Here is a 19,494-nt window from a genome sequence, read left to right on the forward strand (position 1 = left end):
GCAGCAGTGGGGTGACAGGGAGGGCAGAGTGAAGGGGGGGTTGGGGGGGACAGGTGGAGGTTGGGAGCCTGGAGGCTGGGTCTGTTTGTGCCTCTGGACTCCCGCTCCAGCTCTGCACCGCCCCTCTGCTCTGTCGCTCCCCCATGGGAGTGTGCTATTCTTCCACATTTTCACAAACATGAGCATTGATTTATTCACGTCGCTGGGCGTATCGATGGGCTGAGGGCAGGAAATGGCAGGTAAATGGTGGTCTGAGCGAATCCCTCTCCCTCTGCTGACAGGCCCCTGTGCGTCACGCTGGTCTTCAGCACCAAGGGCCAGCGCTACCTGAGGGTGGGGCTGGCTGTGCCCCTGTTCGGCCCCACAGCCTGCCTGCGCTCCATGGTGGCAGAGGAGGGCAAGATCTCTCCAGACCAGGTGAGTCTCACAGTACCTCACACACACTCACACACACACACACAGTCATACACACACTCTCACGCACACACACACATACATACACACACACACTCTCACGCACAGACACTCACACACACACACACACACACACACACACACACAGTCATACACACACTCTCACGCACACACACACATACACACACACACACACTCTCACGCACAGACACTCACACACACACACACACACACACACACACACACACAGACATACACACACTCTCACACACACATACACACACACACATACACACTCTCACGCACACACACACAAATCAGACACACACACACACACACAACACACACATGCACCCACACCAGGTACACACACACACACATGCACACATATCAGAGACACACACAGATACACACACACACACACACACACATCAACATGCGCGCACACATACACACAAAAATAGTTGTCATACCAACACATCACAGGTGCCCATTGGAGCTGTTCAATAATACATCCACTTCAACTCTCACTCTCTGTTTAACCGGCTCGCATCATGTGTCACTTACCAGGCCAGGAGGTGTTGCTGTGGAGACCGCTAAATATTTAAACATCCTGCCAGCCGCGAGTGCTCTCCTCATTGTTCCTTTTTGTCTGTCTGTCTCTATCTATCTCTCTCTGCCCCTCTCTCTCTCTCCCACTCTTTTAATACTTAATTCCCTCCCGATACCTTTAACTTTATTACATTTTATTGGGATGTCAAAAATATGTCTTTGCTTGAATAACATGCATATTACAAGCATAAGGGGCAATAAGATCATAAGTCATATCATAGGAATAAAGTAACAACTTTCTGTAGTAATTAGAATGTGACAAGTAGGCATGGTTTCAGTGATTAATGTAGGCTGCAATGTGAGCATAATTAACATCATTTGCTGTACGGAGTGCATTACTTTTCTTGTGAGATGAACTTGTTGGAAATACTGCAGCTTAAGCATGTCATCAATATCCAGTATCCTCCATACTCTTTACAAGTAAATACAAAATAATTCAAAATAAATTTCATTAAATATGAATTTGCCTTTAAGTTTAAGTTTGCTTACTTAGGGCACTTTTGCATAAACTACGAGAGGAGAAGGCTGGATGCAAACATGCCAGTAAATCGCATCAAGATAAAAAAGCAATTTTCCATCCGTGCAAGAGTTTTAAATTGCATTTATGTCACTAAACTGCAAACTCGGCGTGGAAAGCAATACTCTTACATTAACACAATGCACCTCTCACAAACCACCACTTATATTATGGGTCTAGCTGATCACGGAAGACTGCACACATCTATTTTTCTGTTTTGGCAAATCCGTTCGACTGACAGTGCTCAAATGATCAAATATTCATCCCACATTCAACAGTTCCGATAACCTGACGAAGTGGGCAGCACTTCATAACCGCAGTTTAGACTTTACAACTCTGCGCACCTGCAATCAAGGCCCGTAGAGTCAATTATTTTAGTTTATCGGGCAAATAAATCGAATTGGAATTTTGGTGGACGAAATGGGCTACGCCGCGCCTTGCTTTCAGTTGAACGAAAAAGCGGTGGAATGTCTTCTACACTGCAGACAAATTGCCTTCATGAGGATATGGATTATAGGAAGCAGGTTTGTTAGACTAATAAATCTAAAATGCTCCCTTTGTTCGGGCGTCTCCGTGGGGTATAAATTAATCTAATTGCTTTGCCACAGCCTGTAAAATGATGGGTGCGATACGCTGGTGTTAATTAAAGGCACTTCAGACGGGCGATGGAGGGCTGGAGAGTGCTGAGTGGGGTCAGCTCTGGTTCTGGAGCAGCCCTGTGAAAGGTAGTCTGTCGCGGGGCTCGAAGATTTACTACACCTGTAAAACTCCTGCCCCCGGCCCGCTCGTTTTCGCCACGAGGGCCCGCACGGACCCCTTCTTCACCGCCGTAAACTGTGGCCTGCTGCTTTCTCAAATTCACGATCCGCCAACACGCAATTAAGCTTTCTCCACTGCACACAGGGCACTGTAAAGAAGTCCCTGAAGGTATGACTTTACGTCCCTCCTCCTCCGCCGTTTGGAAGCCTGGTTTTTTGGCAAACTTTAAAATTGACTTTATCGTCTTGCGCTCTCGGAGCAGAGCCGCATTCGGAGGAGCTCAAACACAGCTGTGAAAGCAAGGGCCCGGGCGGTGAGCTAGCGGCACTCCGGTTCAGCTCTCCCGCTCCACCGTTCCCCGGTGGCGGGAGGATATGGGAATCGCCCCCTGCTGTCAGCGGGGGGAAGTGCAGCCGGTGAAATGGGCCGAGAGGCTCCTGTCAGACCCGCTGTGCGGTCTAATGGCGTGTTGCGCTCGGCGGAGGGAAAGCGGCGGGCTCGTCTGTTTGCTTGCAATCCGGGGAGAACATTATAAAACAGAGGCGGGGGGCCGCGGAAAATCACCGAATCTCTTTTACAAAGCCGGAATCAGAAGTGACATCAATTCGCCAAAGTGGGGATGTTTTTGGATTTTAAGAATTGTGTTGCCCGGGAACCCAGGAGTGTCTAGGGAGGGGGGAGGCTGTGATATGGCAGAGAATCTTCCTGCTTTAAACAGATTTGAACGCCTCATGCAGGAAGAGCTGAAGAGCTTGGATCCACAACCAAAACACACCGACTATTTTACCGTTGTTTCTTACCCTGGCTCAAAAAGCGAATTAGCTGTTCACAGCAATGCCACTTCAGTCTCAGATTAGACCACAGTAAAACATTTCATACACAAGTGCAGTTATTAAACAGTTATTCATGAGTTATTGGCTAGAAAGTCAATAGAAATTGGTTTATATAATTGAACGATGAAATGTTACAGCCCTCTTCCCACACAGGTGTAAAGGGCACTTGTGTGTGTGGTAAAGGGCACCTTCACAGCCATGTTTGCATCCGTGAGCGTGCACAGGGGTCAGGATGTGGCTCTGTGGTGACTCTATGACCCTCCATGTGCAGGGATCTCTATGTGCCTGGAGGGTCAAAGACTTATAACAGGGCTGTTGTGCTCAGCTGGAGCCTGTAATAACTCTATTTAGTTACTGTAATAAGCCTCCGTGCACAGCTGGAGTGTAGGGGGACAAGCTCATCTGGAGCCAGGGTCAGGTTGTGGGCCCGTAATAGACCTTAGCAAGGCCCTTAACCCCACAGTGTGAATTTCCCCTGCTTAGTCTGTCAGTCGCTTTGAATAAAAGCGTCAGAGAATATTTATTATAATTTTTAGTGACTCTATAACTTTGGTGCAGGTGATCCTGACGGAGATCTACACCACAGGGTTCCAGCGGTCCTTCTCCGACGAGGACGACCTGACCAGCATAGCGGAGAGCGATGTCATCTACGCCTTCCAGGCCCCTCCCCTCTACGGGAGAGGAGGCTCTACACGAATCTCAGGTAACCATAGCAACACCCCAAGGCCTCTCTCCACCGTCAGGCTACTGCCAGTAGTCTCAGGGACTGACACGGCGATCGCACAGGGACTGACACGATGGTCGCAGTTTGCTCTGGAGACGCTTGCTTGCTGCTGTAAAATGTGTGCACATTTTTCAGAGTCGTTTCTGGCCTTAACCTGGCAGGGGCCCGCCTGCAACTAAATCCCTTTCCCTGGTCTGTGGGGCCTCTTCTGGACACAGCAGAGAGTGCCTTCATCCATTGTCCTGTCCATATCAGCTGTCATGACGATACACTGTATGGTCAAACAACACAAAAACGTTGTGTTATTAAACTAGAGGACCTGCTCATGTAAGGAAACCTGAGAATCAGCATTCCTGCAGTGGATTTGCTTTGTCACCCTGCCAAACACTCCTGCACTGCTCAGCATATCTGATGAACTTTTGATAACCTGTGATATTTAACCTTCCGAGACCCTGAGTCCTCAAACAGGACATTACATTCTGGCTTCCCTGAGCTCTATATAGTATTTCTCTTAACATAAGGGACATTCAATTACAATTAAATACAATATATATTATATTTTCACTGCAACATGTTTTTCTCACCCAAGACACTTTTATTATGTCTCCTGGGTGTCAGGAGGATAATGGTATATGATATAGTGATGCTCGTCTGCAGCATATTGTGATGAAACCTTATACGTTTATTCACACTTGACTGTGACAGATGTCTTAGTCAGGGCGTCTTACAGGCACCCTAAAACAAGGCTTGTGCCAGTCTGTCATTCATAACCGAGGCAGTAAAGTATAATGTTTGCTTTGGAGCAGGGAATGACACTGGATGTAATCAGTGCAAGTCTAGGCTGTGACTTGTACTCTGGCGCAGTCTGTCGAAGACGTCGAGCGGCGTATTGGGGGAGACTCTGTGAATTGTGGGAGGTTGAATTAGACTAATTTCTCTCCTGCTGCAGTTGGAAAACAATCTCCAGCACGTCTCACTTTTAGCTGGCTTTATGAAGCGCATTAATCAACCGCTGCAAGGATGCTCAGCTGCTTTGCAATGAAGGAGCATTTTCTTATAGGTGCTGAAACACATCAAATTAAATGTAGTTCTCTCTTTTTTGGCTCACTCAGGCACACATGCACACCGCGCACACACACACACACACACACACACACACACACACACACTCAGTGTCTCCCTGCTGTTTTAAAATAGTACTGGTAATTTCCTGTGTGGGTGTGGTCAATATAACCGCAGATTGCATGGAGCGGTTGCCTATAGCAGCACTGTAGCTGAGCTGTGCCTTATTGGTGGTTACCTCACCTTTATGGGATTCCTTGGAACATCATTAAAGCATTAAGCAGTGTCTAATGAAGTACTCTTCTGTTATTGGCAGGGGCTGGTGCGTTGTTTGTGCATGCTGTTAAACAGTTTGCATATAATACGTTTCCAAAAAAATGGATTACCCTCAGGTGAAATGTACAAATGGAAACAGGTTTCCGTGCTGCCTACCTGGAATGCACTCGAGGCTATGATTAAACAATTATTGAATGTATCCCTGATTGAACTTTGTTTATTATTGTTTCACATGTATTCAGTAAGAGATTTTTCATGTATACAGGTTTGTTGACTGAGCACATTTACAGCAACGCCCTGTTAATTACCCCCACCCCCCCAGTAGCCTAACCTGCATGTCTTTGGACTGGTGGCATGGTGGTGCAGAGGATTGCCCTCAGCCAGAAGGCCCTGTGTTTGAATCTCAAATTGTGTGTTTGATTGTTCTCCCCACGCCTGTGTGGTTTTTTTTCCGTAATTCAGATCGTAATATTTTTATCATTAAAACGTTTATTTATATCACACAAAATGCTGTAGCACTTCATTAACCAATAGCTTGGCCAAATTGATTGTTTCCCTTGCTACGCTATGCTATAAACCAGACCCTCGTTCTTTCAATAGTCCTATATCTTGAAAATAACAATTTAATTATGCATTATGAGCTGAAATGGGGGTGATTACATTTTAAGGAACCTCACATATCGCATTTTCAGCCAGCGAGCGATATCTTTGCGGCCTGGTGTTTTGGGAATGAAAGTAGCGCCGTAGCGCTCAGTTGCTAATCAGAGATGCAGTGTGAGCGGGGATGTGGTGGGGATGAGGACAGGGCAGATTTTGATTAGCGCTGGCACAGATGGTTTTGTGAAAGCTTGCATGATTGGAAAAGATAATGAGGCCATTTGCATTACCTGCGGCCGTCTCTCTTTGTTAAAGAGACGGTCTTTGGGGGAACACGCGTGTGGACACGCGTGTGATATCGCCCTCGCAAATGGAAAGATTCATGAGCCTAAGTAATGAGGATTTCAGCCCTGCCGCCCGGCGAGATATTGCATGCTAAACGGGAGGGGTCCTGCCTGCGCGTTCATGTCAATCCAGGCTTCAGTTCCCCTTCCATGAGGAAGGATGAGGAAGAGGGGAGGGCTAGGGGGGAGCTCTGTATCCAGTAGAAGAGGAGAGGGCTAGGGGAGAGCTCTGTATCCAGTAGAAGAGGAGGGCCTCCCCGAATTGTCTGTTCTCTGGCTGTGGAACGCACACGCCGTGAGGCGTATCAGTCTACACGCACATCCGAGGCGGTGACCTTTTCCTGGGTGGCCTCGGTGGTTGCGCGGTGTCCGCCCTGCTTCTCAGGGGGGCTTACGGGGAGGGGGGGGGGGGGGGATGCAATGCCGGGGCCAGGTGGTGCGGGAGACAGAGAGGCCTCCCGGACTCTTCCAGGAAATCCCTGTGCTGTGTCAGGAGAAACGGAGCCAGGAGATTATCCTGCAGACAGAGCGGGCATTCCTGAGGCTTAAGCTCTCTCTATTGCGGCCCCACACGGCTCACTGGACCTCACTGCGTGAGGAACACCTGTATCATCCTGGAGTCAGCGTCAGGTCAGCTTACCCACAATGCACGGCCCCCTTACCGCTGCTACCATATGCTCCCGTTATTAGCCTGTTTAAATTGTAAACAGGTAGCACAATCATCCATAAAGTCATTTATGGTGGCTATAAATGGAGCAGGTGATTTAAACGCATGACATCATCACACATCTGGCATCTCTGCTGTACAATAAGGAGGGGGGATGCAAATTAGAGGTTGCTGTCATATGACCCTGCTGCACTCACAGGAGAATCTGTTTCTATGGGTCTCTCAGAGATTGTGTCAGGGTTCAGGTGAGCCGTGGACTGGATCATCAGGCTGACAGGTCAGATTCACATTCTCCCCCTGTTCCCAGCCTCCAGAGAAACTCTGTCTCTCTCCTCCGCACTGAGGGGCCTGCGCTCTGCTACGGGGCGGTCCTATGACCTGTCCGTCATCCCCAGCTCCGGCTGTGAGAGGCGGCCCCTCCCTGCGTACCCCCCAGTGCACTGTGGGACAGGTTTAAGAGCCTCTTCATCAGAGTCATTCAGAGGGGACGTGGCGGGGCGGGGAGACACACAGAGACGGGGCGGTGCGCCTCCTTCCCCTCCTCCGCCTCCTTCCCCTGCCCCGCCTCACCCGTCCTGGGCCCGCCGCGTCTCCGTGGCGACAGCCCGGCTCCGGGCGAAAAAAAAAAAAGAGCCAAACGAGGCTCTCTGTGAGCCCCCGCCGCAGCCGCGCCGAAAAGCCGCGATTTCAATTCAATGCAGCATTAATCAAGACGTTTAACAGGCTCCAGCCGCGAATAAAAGGCATTCAGTTCAGTGTAATTACTTTTCCCCTTTCAGACGCACACAGAGAGAAGTTTTCAAAAGGTTACAGACACCTGGATGCTGTAGTGTGAAAAAAAACTCCTCTGCATCTCAGTGGATAAATACAGCTGCATTCAGCATAGCTCCGGGCTCATTCTAGTACACTTCTGGCAGGCAGTACACAGCCTTCTTAAAGTGCAGAACCGTATTTCAATGCAATTATGCCTAAACTATTACGTAGGCCTCACTGGTGTTATGTTAAGAACTGAGAGCCAATACAGAAGATAATGAAATATTCTGTTCTTCACATACTTTACTTTACTGCAGTGTAGACAGGTAGTAAAGCCATGTTTGAGCTCTGTTCCATCTGACCCTGGTTGGAGGTTTCTTATGTGCCTTCTATGGGTATTTGTGCAGTTTAATGTGATGTAAACAGTCCCAAAGGGCAGAAACACTGGAAATACAATTACTGTATTTCACTCTCTAATCTCTTTCAACATTTTCTAGAATTGAGCAGACTTTTTCTCCTTTTAATGGCCAGGCATGATCAGATAGTGAGAGCCTTGAAGCCTTGTCTGGGAAATTTGGGACTTATTGCTCTACCTGACAGGAGGCTTGAGTGGTTATACAAATTTCAAATATACTCTTCCCTTCAGAATAATATGTTGTAATAAAGGTTATATTGCATGAACAGGCAACTGCAGTATTTTAAGGGCCTTCATAACTTGCTTAATCCTATTGTACTGTATTTAAGTGACAGAGGTGATATATGAGCTTCAGGAAACCAACAGTAAATGCTAGTTTTAAAGCATGACATGAACAGTAAAATAAAACAGTAAATAATTTAAAATATTTTTTTTAAATAAGAAGTTGATTACTCATTTTCAGAATTTTTCACGGTCTGTTTGGTAAGCACTTCAAGTACTGTAAGTAATTCTGAATTAACTGGTAGCTATGTATTTATCATCTGTGACCACAAATCCTGACCCATAAAATGAATGTGTACTGTAGGCATGTAATTGTTTAATTGCATATACAGTATGAATAATCATCTAGATGCCGTGTTGCACACCAGCCAAACACAAATGAAGCAGAAATGCAAGTAGGTTAGCATAATGTGTTACCCAAATGCCCTTCAGTTGTTCGAATAAGAAGCCCTGAAATAGCCTTGTTTATTTCAGACTACAGTGAAGCACTTTTAATTGATTAAAGTTTTAATGAAAGTGATTTCTTGTACCATTAACATAAGAAATAAAGTGTTTGTGTCCTTGACTGGAAGAGGTTGGCTGGACGTTCTAAGCTTACAGTGCAGAGCCCTGAAATGTCCATGCAGCACTTCATAAGTATCTCCTGACATACTGCATTTTAGTGCCTTGCTCTATGTCAGAACAAACCTTTTTTTAAAACATTTTTTAAAGTAAATTGAGTTTCGCGTAACAGAAAGTAGTGTTTAGTTTGGCTTTGCACTGAAAAGTGCTGTTAGCTTACACTACCCCGGCTCGTCAGAAACAAGACGGCCATCCCCTCTGAATGTGCCCAGGTCCCCACAGCCACAGACAGACGCTCTGTGTCCCTCAGCGTGACCCTCTCGCATAATCATGAATAATGTGTGGGGAAATGTAATCTCCAGTGGTACGCCGTGTTTTATTGCATCTCTTTGTGCCGCGGTTTTCGGGGGCCGTTTGCCGGAGCCTCAGGCATCCGTTTCTTCGGCTAATAAAAGCTGAAATTGAAATCCAAAACTTGGAAAGGTTATGATTCCCGCATCTCACAAAAAGCAGTTGCTGTGCAGGTGCCTGCGAATTGTTTACATCCCTCATGCGATGGCTTCAGAGGAAAGTGACCCGGCGCAGGTGCGGGTCATCCCTGGTCTCTGGCTGTGCACTGAAAAGTCTTTATTCTTTACTCTAAGCTTTTATTCCATTTCTACATAATATGGCCCAGGAATCAGGAAGAGCAGATACATTTTAAAAAACGAATAGTCGGGCATTATGTAATTATGCTAATGTGACTATTAACATAGTTACATTTGACATTATTTTGCTTTTTTTCTTATTCTGGAAAAATGGCATTTTGTGCATTGGTTTGGTGCATGTTTGCAGCACTGCCTGTTTGCATTCAGGGTTTGCTCTTCCTTTATTGGAGTTTATACTGGTGCACACAGTGTCAGATACTAGATCAAAACATATTCACATGTGGATATTTACTTAAAGGTCAAAGCAAATGCTGCCAGACCTCCAGATATTGTGTGCTTTAGCTGGGCCTCATACCCCTCTCTCTCCTATGTGGGCTGCAGGGGACTCGGCCCTGAATAAACAGCCTTCTCCCCAGGGTGCCCCGGGCTGGGAGCCATGGGTCAGGTGATGCATGGATGTGTCTGCCAGGCGATTGAAGGGTTTATTGAGTGTGTTCTGTGGAGGACTGTGCAGATCGTCCTGACAGCAAGGGTCCGGGGAGCACGCTGAAAGAGCTCTCGTGTACTGCGGGGAAGGCCCCTCAGAGGGGTACTGTCGCCACGGACATAAAGGAAACCCCCCCAGGACCACGTCTCCGAAACAGCTTTGCACAAGAGAGGGGAGAGAGCCCTGCTGCTGTGTGTGGGGGGTGAGAGGGCATTAAAGGGCCGCCTCCCCATCGCTTCTCATTCAGAACTGAGACGTGAGGGAAAGACCTCAAAATCCAAACACAGCACGAGACAGGGTGGAAATGCTGAAAGGTTGGGCATCAAAGAAAAGCCCTGAGAGCTCGCTAGAACACACACACACACACACACACACTCAGATACACACAAGCACACACACAAACACGTGATCATCCCCACCCCTCGCGCCTAAATAACAGAGCAGTTTCTGTTTGGTCCCAGCAGCGCAGTGCACAATGGGCATTTTTAATGAAAAGATGCCAGCAACACCTCAGCCAGACATCTCACAAAAGCAACAAGGCCTGATCCCAGAAAAAAAGCCTGTAGTAGTTCATTTGGCAAAGACCTGTAGCCTTTACTCACTGCACTTGTGTGGCCACTTTCTAGTGTCATTTCGTTTCATAATTCCATCAGTTCCTCTCAGTTAATGGAGAATTTCAGCTCATGGAGAATTGCTCTTTGTTTCCTTTGTGTCCCGATGTGAGGTCAAGGGCGAAATTTTAACAAGCCATTTAGATGCACCGCATGGTTTCGCCACAGTGTCAACAGCCAGAGAGGGAAGAGGATGCTATTTCATTTCAGACTGTGATGTATGCACTGGAGGGGGAAAAAAAACACAGGTCCCTGTGTTTGCCTAGTGCTGGAAGCTTTGCATTTTCATTATGGACTTGTCAGATGGGACTTGAGTAATGTTGGTTGATACAGACTGTGTCAGTGAGACTTACGAAAACGGCTGGTCTGAGCCTTCAACTGAAGTCAAGCCTCTTCATTCCATTCCAGCTGCAGCAGGGGTAATGCTAAGTAATGGGTACTGTTTCTGTGTGTAGAGTTGTAATCCTCAATCTCGACTACACATGCATTCATCCAAACAAGAAGGTCTCCCTGATGAAGAAAACAGCTCAAGCTAGGTTTGAAACAACTGGTAGTTTGTCATTTCAAGCTGGCCATAGCTGGATTGTACACCAGGGCTATCTGACCATTGTTGCATTTATCAAAATAAAACATGAGAATATCTTTATTTCAGAAGCACCCAAGGTTGTAGTCATCAGTGAGCGTTTTTATACTCACCTTACATTTCCAATGACTGTGCATCGTGTGTGGTTATTAACCACAGGAATGTTAAGAACGCTTTAGCGCTTGAGGGATACCAGCCATTTTGTGCTGAGGTGGAAGTGCTTCCATTCTCTCAGCTTGCAGAGGCAGTGAAAAAAAGCAGGCTCCTGTTTCCTGGTGCAGTGTGGGATTTGTAGTTCATATGTGTCCGAGGCAGCAGCTGCTTCAGGAGACTTTTCATTTTTCCAGTGATGATGAGACCTGTGTTAGCCCACCACTGTCTGGAGATCAGTCTCATCAGTCTCACTGGTGCTGTGCAGGACCCATAGAGAGGTATCTTTAACATACCCAGCAAATTCCTGTCTGTTTCTTACCTCCTTTTCACATGGTCCTGGGAGGGGTCTCATGACCTTGGGGCGACATTGACTCAGGCTGGCAGTCGGAGGGTTGCGGGTTCGATTCCCACCCTGGGCGTGTCAATGTGTCCCTGAGCAAGACACCTAACCTCCAAATGCTCCTGATGTGCTGGTTGGTGCCTTGCATGGCAGTCAATTGCTGTTGGTGTGTGTGTGTGTGTGTACAAATGGGTGAATGAGAAGCGTCAACTGTACAGCGCTATATAAATGCCAGCCATTTACCATTTTAGCATTTATGACCTGACACCGCAGTCCGGGCACGACTCACAGCTCCAGTTCACTTTGACACTGCTTCCCTGCCTGGCCTTCTCATCTGTAAAACAGTATGGGGTAATCAGCTCACATTGTCCTGACATGAATCTTCTAGATAACGTTCAATGTTCAGTGAGAGCATTTAAGACTCATCATTTTGCCCTGTTATGAATATCTCTGGATCTCAGTGTTTCTGACTGCACTGCAAATTCCAGAAAGTTATTGAAAAAATGTGCAGGTTATAACCTTCATACGAAATCTTGTCGAGAATATGACTTAAAGCTTACTTACTGTATACCTGTGAGTGATTTCTGGATGACAAAAACATGGTTTGAAATAATCAAAATGATCACTATTACTGTAAGCATGAAAATAGTGAATTGTATTTCACAAGGGTAATCCCGAATTTCATCAAATTAATATCTGAATATAAATATTTTTGTCCTTTCAATGTCATCATCCACTCAAACTGTGAACTGCTCCCTCAGTAGTGAACTGCACTAGCAATGTTTCACCACTAGATGGAAATACCCAACACCATCAATGGTTCCCCTTCAGTCCTTGTTTCATTTCCTGCCAGTTATCCCACTGATAAATGCACAGAAGCCCAGGGAAGGGATCAGGGCCTCTCTGAAAGAGAGCAGGAGAGGAGCGTCGTTGGAGGATCAGGTCCCTTCTGGGGCCAAGCTGTTTAATTAAGGCTGTCAGAGTGTTTAGGTGGTCCAGTTCCATCGCTCTTGGCTGGCTGGGTAGGCGAGGTGAGAATGAAAGTCTGATTGAAAGTGTGCCTTTCTCACTCAGCTGGGGAATACAGGAGGATGTCTGAGGTGAAACTATCAGAAGTGAGTTTATTTAAATCTCATTTTATTCTTCAGTGGATATGAGAGGGTAGTGAAGGTTATCGAAGCGTCCTCCTATCTGCTAAAATCTGTAGCTTTACATATGGTTGAGCTGAAAATGTTGTTTTTTTTTTTTGCTTTGTTTCCAATTCAAACATTGTGATTGGAACACAAATCAGGTTTGGCCTTTTGAAACCTCGCGCACGTCACGCTCGGAAATTTACTGTCAGTTTGAAGGTGGGAGACGGGGCTTCCAATTTAAAGGCTCAACAAAAGGCTCTGAGGGAAATGAAACATTTCAGACGTTGCAGTTTGAATGCCGCTGTGATTCGGAAAGAGAAAATCTCCATAGATTTAATCGCCGAGAGAGTAGAAGACAAGGGCTAGCCTCCAGTTAGGGTGACCTTCAGCTCCTGCAGGCTTGGTTTTGAGCTTTCACCGCGTACCGTCACTGTGCTTTTAAAAGAAAATCAGAGTGTGGCACAAAGGTTGAAGTCGCTGAGTATGGGATCCGGCACGATGCAGTGACTCAACCGCATATTCGGCGTGAGAGACGTTAATTATGCCTCGAATCCGAGACGATGAAGTCACTGCACATACCCTGTCCATCCTGATCCGCCGGACCTGGTCTGGGGATGAGCGGATCTCTGCAGATAGCGGCGGATATCCAAAAGCGTGGCATTAGCTGTTGGCAGTGATTAATTGCGTGGCGGGGCCAAACAAGTGCGTTTAATGAAATCCTGAGATAATGTCAGAGTAATGTCAGTGAGGAGATGCGTATCTGCCCCTCTCTGTCCCCCCGCCGCTTGCTTCCATTTTGATTAATCGCGCTTCCCTATTGGGTGAGGCACAGTGCTGCCCTCGATAAAGCTGCCAGATACGTCGGCCGTAGCCATCCGGCGCTGTGAGGTGAGCTGTCCTGTTCCTGACGCTCAAGCTGACCACATCAACGGTACGAAGGCCCACAATCTCCTCCCCCTCTTCTGTGCAGTCAGTCTGTTTCTTGTCTGTGTACCCTAAAACTGTAGCTTCTAGTTTTCGGGTAGTCTGCTTGTGACTTTAGTGTATTTACTTCTACTGATTCTACAGGGTTGTTTTCATTATTTTAGTTGAAGGTCTGTCTGATTGGGTTTGAATATTGAATAAACTTCTCTTCTGCTTTTAACTGTCAAGTAATGAGTAAGAGTTGAAGTGTTTGAAAGCATCTTTTTGCTTGATTGTTCTTCTGAGCGCCGTTCAAACAGAAGTTGGTTGAAAGTGCTGGCAGATCTTCAGCGAGAGCCCTGCTGCGGGAGAGGGGGCTGTATCCGAGGAGAGGAGCTGCTGACAGTCTCTGAGCACCTGCTTACAGCGCGCAGCATCTGCGCTCCTCATCGCTCACTGTCAGCCTGGAAATAGAACCGCGCCCTCCAGCGCTCCTTCACCAACGCGTCTCCCTCTCTCTCTCCCCCTCTCTCTCTCTCCCTCTCTCTCTCTCTCCTTCCAGGGTACCATCACAGCCTCCCGTCCTCCCCGTACTCCTCCGGGCCCGAAGGTCAAAGGTTACCTCCCTCGGGCACCTTGTCGTCAGAGTTCCTCAACCACAGCGGCTCGACGAAGATCCTCCTCCTCATCTGCAACACGGCGGGCACGGGGCAGCAGGCTGTCAGGTAGCGTAAGAGGAAGCGGCCAATCATCTGCGCGCGTGACGTGTCGCGGGCTATTCAGGCTACCTGTGAATGTCCACACTGGCTACTATGGAAAAATAAACCCATACGAACCCATACATAGAGCAGTACGTAAAAAACGCTTATAGATGTTTTCTGTGAGGCGTTCTGGGGTTTTTCTGGACCTGAGATGTTTCTTAGGAAGTGTCATTCTAGTTTTTACATCCCGAAATCGGACTGTTGTGTTCAAATGAGAACAATTAGAAAAAAAAACCGTTGTGCTTACAAAAACAAAAATCATTTTCAACCAGATTACGGACCAGTGTTGAAAAACAATAATGCGTGACTTGCTGAACTGAATTAAAAATAATTGGGAAGGCACTTGAAGTGCTAAAGAAGAGTACCGATTTTGACAATAAAGATGAATGCAATGTTAAGTTTCTCATTTGAGTTTTAAGAACTCTCCTTGTAGTCACGGGGGCACTTTTCAGCTGAGGATGGCATTTAACAAAAACGCCGAGCAGGGAGATGGCGTCATGAGTGCTGGAAATCCTCGTTTAAAGCCTGAGCTCTCCTTCAGCAGCCTGGGCACATATCCACATATCTTTTTAAGTGTCATTTTCATTTTGTTTTTATAAGCGCAGTATGCAGTATGAGACAAACATTTGCCTATTATGATGATTTTTTAAGAGAGCTTTAAAGGGCCACTAGTAATATATAATCATCTGATTTAAAAAACAAAAACATACCTAAGAACCACTTAATTGTTGAAATGAATGAATTAACCAATGTGGGCAGTATAGCTTTAACTAACTATTGTTTTTTGGGGGGGCTCTCACAAACCTCTAGCAGGTATGCCTATGCATACAGGAAGCAGACATGCAGGTACCATTGCTAGATACTTGAAATATTGTTTGCTTCTTGTTTTGTTTTTTTATTCAATCTGTACCTTGTTCGTGGGCAGTCGCAGTGTTGATCTGGGGCTCTGTGTTCTTTAACCAGATCTTCACACACACTAAGGCCTGATTTTGCTTGTCCTAGGAGGAAAGCAGAAAAATAACATTTCTATGAATAAGTGTATAATTAAATCAACGTTTTTGTATGCACTTCAAAAAATCTTCTTTGAGTTCCTCTGTGACCACCATGAGGCAACACCCCCCGCGCTCCATGCACATGAAGTGAAAACTACTCCACTGATGCTAGAGGCTTCTGAAGCATAATGTGCACTCACATTCTCTGTGAGATCTGAGTCCCTGTATCTTACACTGTGAGACCTGAGTCCGCATTTCTCACACTGTAAGATCTGAGTCTGCCTATCTCACACTGTAAGATCTGAGTCCGCATATTTCACACTGTTCAGGAAGATTCTCAGTCGTGCAAACCGCACAAATTGGCTCTCAGTGCTTCGGATGCTTGCCATTCTGGTTGTGGTTGGCTGGTGGTCGGTTTAAAAGTCCTGGTTGACAGCGCAGGAGTGATCAATACTCATGTTGGAAGTTAGAAGAAGTAGAACCACTTGCCGGGATTTTCCAGCCAGTAGACTTTCAAGTTTCTATGTGACTGAGAAACCCCTATGTCTCTATTGCAGGCTCTAATTTCAATTTGAGATTGAGCTGTCCAAGGAATGGGCGCTGTAATATTCATAATTCCACGCAGACAATACCCCTGTGATTCTACCCCAGTCTTCATGAATTGCTGGCTGGGGCCGGGCTGAATGAATCTTGATGGCTGATTGAAGTAGCCATGTGTCTGTGTTACAAATCCCCGGGATCTGTCTCACTCCAGAGAGCTGTGCGGAATTTCAATTCAAATGGATGTGAAAAGGCTTTAATCTTCATCTCATTTCTGCTCCGTTCTCATCTCGGCCTGCGAGGAGAGACGGTGTAAGGGCGCTGACTGAAGCTGGGGCCATATTGTGTCTGCCTCAATGTGAAACCAGTGTGCTGCACAGGGACATAAATATACCACTGCAAACTGAGGTTACCATATGTCTGATTTTCCAGATTATCTACCGGATAGAGTTTCCTGGTGTTAAAATTGGTTTATGAAGTGAAACGGAACCAGTTTAAATTCTGAAGATCTCAACACAGATGCTGCTGTATTGTGTGCTGCAAACGTTTTTCTGCCATTTGCTGAGGGGTAAAATAAGAATTTAATTTTAGTTTGATGAGCAGGACATGATGAAGGGTAATTGTTGTGTAAGTAAAGCACATACACTTGAACCCAGGGACAATAGGGACATAGGGACAAAGGAAGGCTGAATCAGCTGTGCACTCTCTTGGCTTGTTTGCAACATCTCTGTATGGCAGCAGAGTGGTCGTTTTTGTCATTTAGCTGAAATGTATATTTTAATGAAAATAATTGAAGGAAATTTTACTGTATGGTTCTCTTTGGACCTAACTTTTAAAAAATCACCATCTGCAGTTTTTCTCCTGTTTGAGGGTTTTACTCCCCATGAGGGAGTCATTTACCTCATATGCTATTACCTCATATACTTAGGACTGGTACCTTTTATTCCCTTCTGTGTTCCTCTGTAAAGTGTCTTTGTGACAGTCTTCTGTGGAAAGCGCTATTAAAAAGTAAATTGAATTTAATTTAATGAATTGGCGTTTTAATTTAATTATAATGAGCAATTCATTCCTGCTAGCCTAGCTGTTTTGATAAGACTCTGAATGGAGGAAGGGGTGCGTCCCACCAATGAAGTTGTTGGAGCTGAAACTGGCTAGTGGGGCGGCCTGTAGCGTAGTGGTTAAGGTAAATGACTGGGGCACACAAGGTCGGTGGTTCTAATCCCGATTGAATCCACAATAAGATCCGCACAGCTGTTGGGCCCGTACTTGTCTCTTGCTTAGTCTAATCAACTGTACGTCGCTCTGGATAAGAGCGTCTGCCAAATGCCAATAATGTAAAAGAAAATGTAATTATGTAGTGAAATCAGTTAAATTTAATCTAGAGAATAACAAACTCGGTTTGTGGAATGGGCATATGAGGAAATTGTAGATCCTTCATGTTTTAATCTACATGTGAAAACGGTGTATGGGTTATGTAATATGCAGTTAGACACTACGGGCATCTCATGGTTCAGAGCCTGAGTCCCTCTGAGCCCTGTGTAAAGTCTGCAGTAAATGTGGCCACCAGACTTACCTTTACAGAGTGCTGGAGCACTTATTTACTTCTTTCTGGAGCCTTAGATGTTTCATTTGCACAGGTAACCTGTAAAAGTCACTCTGAGTCCGAATAAAAACAAATATGTAACCAAAACTGAGTCTTTTCATGCAGAACAAAAATGTCGAGATGAGACCGTAAGCGGGTAGCTGGGGAACAAAAAGACCCAAGTTATTGTTTTTTCATTATTTCTTTGATTCATCCATGATCTTATCATCTTTGTTTCATCTCATAGGATAATGTGCTAAAGATATGTGAAAGTATGCAGTGTGGCCTTTTGAATTGGCTTCATCTTCAGCATGTGGTGGGAGGGTGTGTGGGAGGCTCAGACTCAGTCCACAGTACTGGTGCCTCTCAGGTGGGTTTATCTCCACACACCTGCATGTTAGGTCACACACTGCCGTTGTTTTTCTCTCATCAACTCTCCAAAAATGAAAACAGTCATACATCCAGGCATGAGTCAAAATTAAAGGCATGTGGGAGGCGTAAAGATTGGGTTGGCCAGATATTGGGGCCAGGGAGGAGTACCCACCTCCCCCCTCAGGGGGTGCGCTGCCTCCCTTGGTCTTGCAGGGTAGGGCAGGATGACCCGGTCCCAGTCATTAGTGCCTGTCAGTCAGTCAGCCCCGTTCTCTCCCATCTCCTCCGCGAGTTCTGTCCTCGGCCTCCCGGTGACCTGGCTGAACGCACAGCGCACGCTAGCTCTGCGGTCCCCCCCCCCCCCCCCCCCCCAGGCCTGCGGTTAATGTCAGGATGACATTTGTGTACCTGTGGAAGGCAGCGTCTGTCCGCGGATGGCCCACTTTGTTTACCCCCTCTGAGTGACCCGTGTCAGCTGCCATATGCCTCTACCCATCCCCGATTCTGCCTTCAGGGGAAGTCTCTGCTGTCATCTTCTGTAAGGAAGGGAAGAAAGGGCTTGTCTGAAAGATTAGAAGGAAATTGACTTTGTGTTTTTTATATCAGATTGGGCATGTATGTGTGTGAAGCAGCATCAGGTTCAGTATATTTTAGGATGAATGTCTTGCATCGGTGTGCTCTTGTAATGCCTTAGAATGTTTTTTTCTGTTGCGGTGAACTTGTTGTGAAGCCTTGTTAACATTGTACATACACATTAATAACATTTGGCAGACGCTCTTATCCATAGCGGCGTACAGTTGATCAGACTAAGCAGGAGACAATCCTCCCCTGGAGCAATGCCTTGCTCAAGGGCCCAGCGGCTGTGTGGATCTTGTTGTGGCTACACCGGGGACCTTTCTTGTCCCAGTCATGTATTTTAACCACTACGCTTCAGGCTGCCCCTAGAACTGCCTGCTCTTACTGTGTCTCACTCTTCCAGCATTTCCAGTCCTGGTTCCTGCTCCATTGAAGGTATGTGCCTTCTGTCCCCAATACAAAGCACTTATTTCCTCTTCCTGTCAAAAAAGCCACGCCTCATTTCGAGACCTATCATTGCGCTCGTTATTTACACGGTGTCAACCAATCAACACTTAGCTTTGCAGCAGGGTAGGGATTTTGTTAAGGAAGTAAGTTGTTTGTGGTAATGGCAGTCAACAGTGTGGATAGTTATTGGGTTTGGAGAGGTTTGAAAAATAACCCACGAAAGGAGGAACTGTTGTTTGTCAACAGGGTATATATTTTGGGAGAGAACAGTCAGAGCCTCCACGTTTGGGTGTCAGAAGTACACATGACTCCTGAGAATCCATGCAGCGGTGGTCTGGACAGAAACATCGGCAGTCCTTAATGCATCAGACGCATGCATTCACACCTAAAGCTGCATGTGGCATGTCCCTCTGGGGGTACTTAATGCATCAGACGCATGCATTCACACCTAAAGCTGCATGCGGCATCTGCAGTCCCTCTGGGGTGTTCCTTAATGCATCACATGCATGCATTCACACCTAAAGCTGCACGCATCGTGTCCCTCTGGGGTG

At 46.4% G+C, this 19,494-nt stretch overlaps 1 protein-coding gene across 1 annotated transcript in view; it reads left to right on the plus strand.

Moving 5' to 3' along the window:
- The window catches only part of usp43a (ubiquitin specific peptidase 43a), a 121,391-nt gene that overhangs the window by 66,505 nt on the left and 35,392 nt on the right, over positions 1–19,494 (plus strand). The window contains exons 5-7 of the mRNA XM_061232263.1: positions 282–417; positions 3,694–3,838; positions 14,236–14,398. Coding sequence (XP_061088247.1) covers positions 282–417; positions 3,694–3,838; positions 14,236–14,398 — 444 coding nt within the window. The remainder of the gene's footprint in view (positions 1–281; positions 418–3,693; positions 3,839–14,235; positions 14,399–19,494) is intronic.

Source organism: Conger conger, chromosome 2, assembly GCF_963514075.1.
Source record: "Conger conger chromosome 2, fConCon1.1, whole genome shotgun sequence".
In the NCBI taxonomy this organism is placed as follows: Eukaryota; Metazoa; Chordata; class Actinopteri; order Anguilliformes; family Congridae; genus Conger; species Conger conger.